The following is a 4,300-nucleotide window of genomic DNA, read 5'->3' as shown; positions in this document are numbered from 1 at the left end:
ATAAGTGCCTGATCAGTGCAAGAGACCTGTATTTTGTAGATTTCAGCAGAGGGGGAATACAACAGTGACGACGCAAGAGGTTTCCAATCAGTTAGTAACTGCGCCGTTTTCACAATCGAGCCTAATTCTTTAGCTTGATGTTCGGGATGCAAAGCAAGGGAGATGTGGGGAGCAGCTTCATCACTCATCATGTACCACTCTTGTTGTTCAGGGGTGAGTGTTACTTCTGCAGCAACACCAATAGGAGCCACATAAATAGCACATGAATGTAGTTCCCAATTTTGTCCCTCTATGTCTCTATTAAACTGTTCCTCATACCACTGAGTTTCCTGTCTGTCATAAAACAAAGTCATATGGAGAGGGTCAGGAGGGGCCACGTAGGGGTGAATCTGGGAGATCCAGGGCTTCCAGGTGAGATAGGCCGACAAGATTCCACCTTTGTCTACTTTTTCACTGTGCAATAAACCCCAATAGACGTCAGCTGCTTTTTCAGCGATGGGTTGGATGAGGTATTGACTCGAATGTGTGGCGCCGGCGCAGTCACATGGCAGAGAGGTGCCATCAGGAAAAGAGACTGTGAGGCCGTCCGGGGAGCAGAGGATGGTTGCTCCCAAGCGAGTCAGAAGATCTCTCCCTAGAAGATTGGAAGGCACTTCAGGAGAATGCACAAATGGGTGCAACACAGTCTGGTTACCCAACCGGGTAGTGAGAGGCTTGGTGTAAGACAGAGTAGTAGGAACCCCAGAGAAACCCATGACTGTTATGACTTCAGTTGACAACAAGTTTTTTGTACAGTCTTGATGGTGGAAACGGTGGCACCTGTATCCACAAGGAAAGGCAGTGTGTCTTGATTTACTGCCACTGACAACACCGGTTCTGCCGTGAGGTGCTGTTCAGGGCTTCTCTGTGGGGTGTGTCACTCAGCATCCTGCCACAGGGGGGACTGTGGGTAGGGAGGATGAGAGCCATCTCCATGGCCTCCTCTTTGTTGCTCCCCTCCCCTTCCTCTCAGTTGATATCCACCACGTGCTGTGGCCGGGTTGTATGGACAGTCCTTCATCCAGTGGGAGGAGTCACCACACAGGAAACAGACACGGTTTCGTCCATAAGACCATCCCCCTGAGAACCCTCTCCTTCCCCCGCCCCTCGGACCTCTCCACCCTCTGTTTATTCCTCCCCCCCCTTCTATGGTGCGGCTCCCATGGCGGAGTGTGAGAAAAATCCGGATAAGCCGGGGTGATATCTCCTCCCCCAGACTGTACTGTCTGGGCCATTATCTTAGTTGGCTCTTTCTTGCCTTTTTTCTTTTCATTAACTTCCTCCCTGACCTTGGCTAGTTGCAGTTTGAGCAATTGATTTTGAAGGTCAGTGTGTTCCTTCTCATCTTGTTGTGTTTTATCTTGGGCGGCAGTGAGATGATGAACGAGGTGCTTTTCCCACACACACAGGTGGCATCCCAGCATATCAGGATTGTTTTTCATGGCCTGTTGCACTGACTCAGGGACTCCATTCAAAACAGCTTGGCGGAACCACTCGGCCTGAGAGCCACTATTTCCTGGATGCAGTCCTGTTTGAGTGGTCCAAATGTCTTTTGCTGCACTTAAAAATTGACGAGGGTTTTGTTTTGGGTCCCATGTGATTTTAGGTATAGCAGTAGCGTTGGGCAAAGGGAAGTGAGTACGCATGGCAGCTCCAATTTCAGTACAGTGGTTTAAGAATGGGCTATTATTAGGTAAATGGTGAATGTGCGCGTCTGTCTCAGTGTTTTGTGTGTTGGGTGTTTCAAGGCTCATTATGCCTTTATCTATGTAAAATGTTGACACAGGATACATTCCTAGCGCTGGAGGTGCATATGGCGGGGGACATGTGTAGGTGTCAGACGCAGTTACCAGTCCGGAGAGTTGCTCCTTTTGATGCAGGTGTTTGGTGCCTTGCCAGTGAACCAGCAGCTCAGACCACTCCTGTCGCTCCTTCTCCCCCTCCTGCTCCTTCTTCTTCCAGCTCTGTCTCTGCAACATACCTGCGCTCTGACCCTGCTCTGCCGCTTCCTGCTTTTTGTTTATGGCTGCTCTGTCTTTATCTACGATGCCAGATAATAGTTGTGTTCTAATGTTTTTATATTGGTTGCGTACTAATCCGTCGCACCCTCCATGCTCCCCATACTCCCTCTCGAACTCTCCCTCCATGGTAATGTAACAATGTAGTCACGCTTTTACAAGAATTATCAAACTATGTTCCTTTGTAACTACACGCCACGTGACTGCGACTGCATGCAGATCACCGCGGACTTACTCTTCCCTTTTACTGCTGTGATTCTGCTTCTCAAGTTCCACTAGCTGCAGGCCGACACATCCAAGCTTCTACACCTCTCTCCTAAGAGGGTGCGGGATGCCTATTGCTCGGCGACAGTTAGCTTCTATCTTGAGGCAAAATTACACAACTTCCTCCCTTATGCCCCACCGAACACGACACCGCTCGAGATCCGACAAAGCGCTGGAATTTGGGCCACCTCTACTAGGCCCTACACAGCACTTCCGCCTCGTAAAAATAGCTGGTTGTCGGTAAACCACCCACACAATTTATACCACAATTATTTTATACAAACCAACAATACTTCATATCTTACACTCTCCAGAAATGGAGTGGTTTTGCAAGCCGCTGAATATACGTGTCTCAATTTGAGCGATAGTATTCAGGTTGAGGATCACATGGCACACGCTCCCCCGCTTACAAAACTCCGTAACCTATTTTCTGTGTTTCCACAATCAACACAGGGGTCTTTCAACCTCTTTTTCACTCTTTAGTACTTCTCTCAGGACGCTCACGACTATACCACCAGCTGTCCAAGGAGCCACCTTATGGATGTCTCCCCGAGCTATCTATATCATTACCTGTCCAAGGGACCACCTTATGGATGTTCCCCCGAGGCGAGGTCACCTCTGTAGAGACTGGATGGCACACCCTAAGTCTCAGGGCCTCTTAGACTATGTTTAATATTTAGGAGATGATTTTATGAATCATTCCAGGGCCATTCCCCCGACTATGTCTCGTGTTTGGAGAGAGTGCGGACTTAAGGTCCGTCTCCGGGCATCTCACCCCCGTCCTGTTGTCGACAACTTATCGTTTTAAGCTTTATTCTTTCTGCTTTAGGTTTACTAGGAGGCTTTAGTTAAATGACAACACACTTTTGGTATGTCCAATTGCAGAACTTTTGATTAAACAGGCGTCTGCTTACCTTTCGTTTGTGGCCGGCCAAGTGTTGTCACCGAACTGCGATCCTCCGCTGTGTACTCTTTTTTTTTTCCTTTTTCTCCGTCACTTCTCCTTCTTCATCACGTCAGGGTCACCAATTTGTTGGAGAACAGTCTGCTCAATCTACTAAACAACGTACTCTATGTGTGAGCCGTCTCCAGCGCGTTCTTTTATGAAGAGAATAGGAGAAGATATTCGGTCTCAATTCAAGTATTTATTTAATCCAGCAGAAGAATAAAGCTTACAGAGCTCTGGGTCGAAACTTCTTTCCCTAACACCAACAAATGTGTGTCAGTTCACGAAGTCTCACACTCTGTATTTCCCTGACCCAGTATATAAGACGTAACAGTTCAGATAAATGTGCACGCAAGCCGATGTCCTCTTCTGATTGGTCCGTTGTCGATGTCCACGCGTCGTCTTCCACTTCTGATTGGTCTGCTATGAATGTGCGTGCAGTGCACCTGTTTTCTCTCTGATTGACCTAACCTCGCTGCTATCTGACTCCTCTTTGTCTGTCTGTGAGAGATATTTCCTTTCTGTCACAAGTACGCACACTCTCTGTCATTCTCTGACTCACACACTTTACAAGGACATCTACTTCAAACCATGTGTCTTCTGTATGTTCATTTCTAACGGACACTCTGTACTTTTCCACTATCCAAGCAACTACATATTCTTCATAACACATCAAGCTTGGAAGCACACATCTTAATACAAAAAGGCATACTGGTGATTAACTGTTATCTGAATACATACTTTTAATATGTACAATATCCCAACAGTATGCAGGCGTTTCATTTCTGTGTGAGAGTGTACAGCGTTTTGCTTTCATGTGCGGTCTACCGTTAGCGTTACACACCGCCGTGCGGTGACTCGCTGCCTGCAGCCGTTTGAATGGGGGGAAGCAGTTTTGGTCTGGGCGGTATGAACAGCGCTGTAACGTTACTGGCCATCTGGAGCACCGGGACTTTTACCGCTGGGCCGCGGAGGGACGTCGTACCGGTGTACTGTTTCAAAAAACATCGTAGCCACAAAGTTTTTACTGAAC

The 4,300-nt window shown here is 47.7% G+C and overlaps 1 protein-coding gene across 1 annotated transcript; it reads right to left on the bottom strand.

The window, feature by feature from the left end:
- Nucleotides 1-1,073: 1,073 nt before the first annotated feature.
- On the bottom strand, nucleotides 1,074-4,020 carry LOC115062254 (uncharacterized). The gene has a single exon (XM_029530879.1). It carries the CDS (start codon nucleotides 2,184-2,186, stop codon nucleotides 1,074-1,076), a length of 1,113 nt encoding a protein of 370 aa, XP_029386739.1. The 5' UTR covers nucleotides 2,187-4,020.
- Nucleotides 4,021-4,300: the final 280 nt, after the last annotated feature.

This window comes from Echeneis naucrates, chromosome 21 (genome assembly GCF_900963305.1).
Source record: "Echeneis naucrates chromosome 21, fEcheNa1.1, whole genome shotgun sequence".
Classification (NCBI taxonomy): domain Eukaryota; kingdom Metazoa; phylum Chordata; class Actinopteri; order Carangiformes; family Echeneidae; genus Echeneis; species Echeneis naucrates.
The sequence above is the reverse complement of the archived record's forward strand: the minus strand, read 5'-3'. Positions and strand labels throughout refer to the sequence as shown.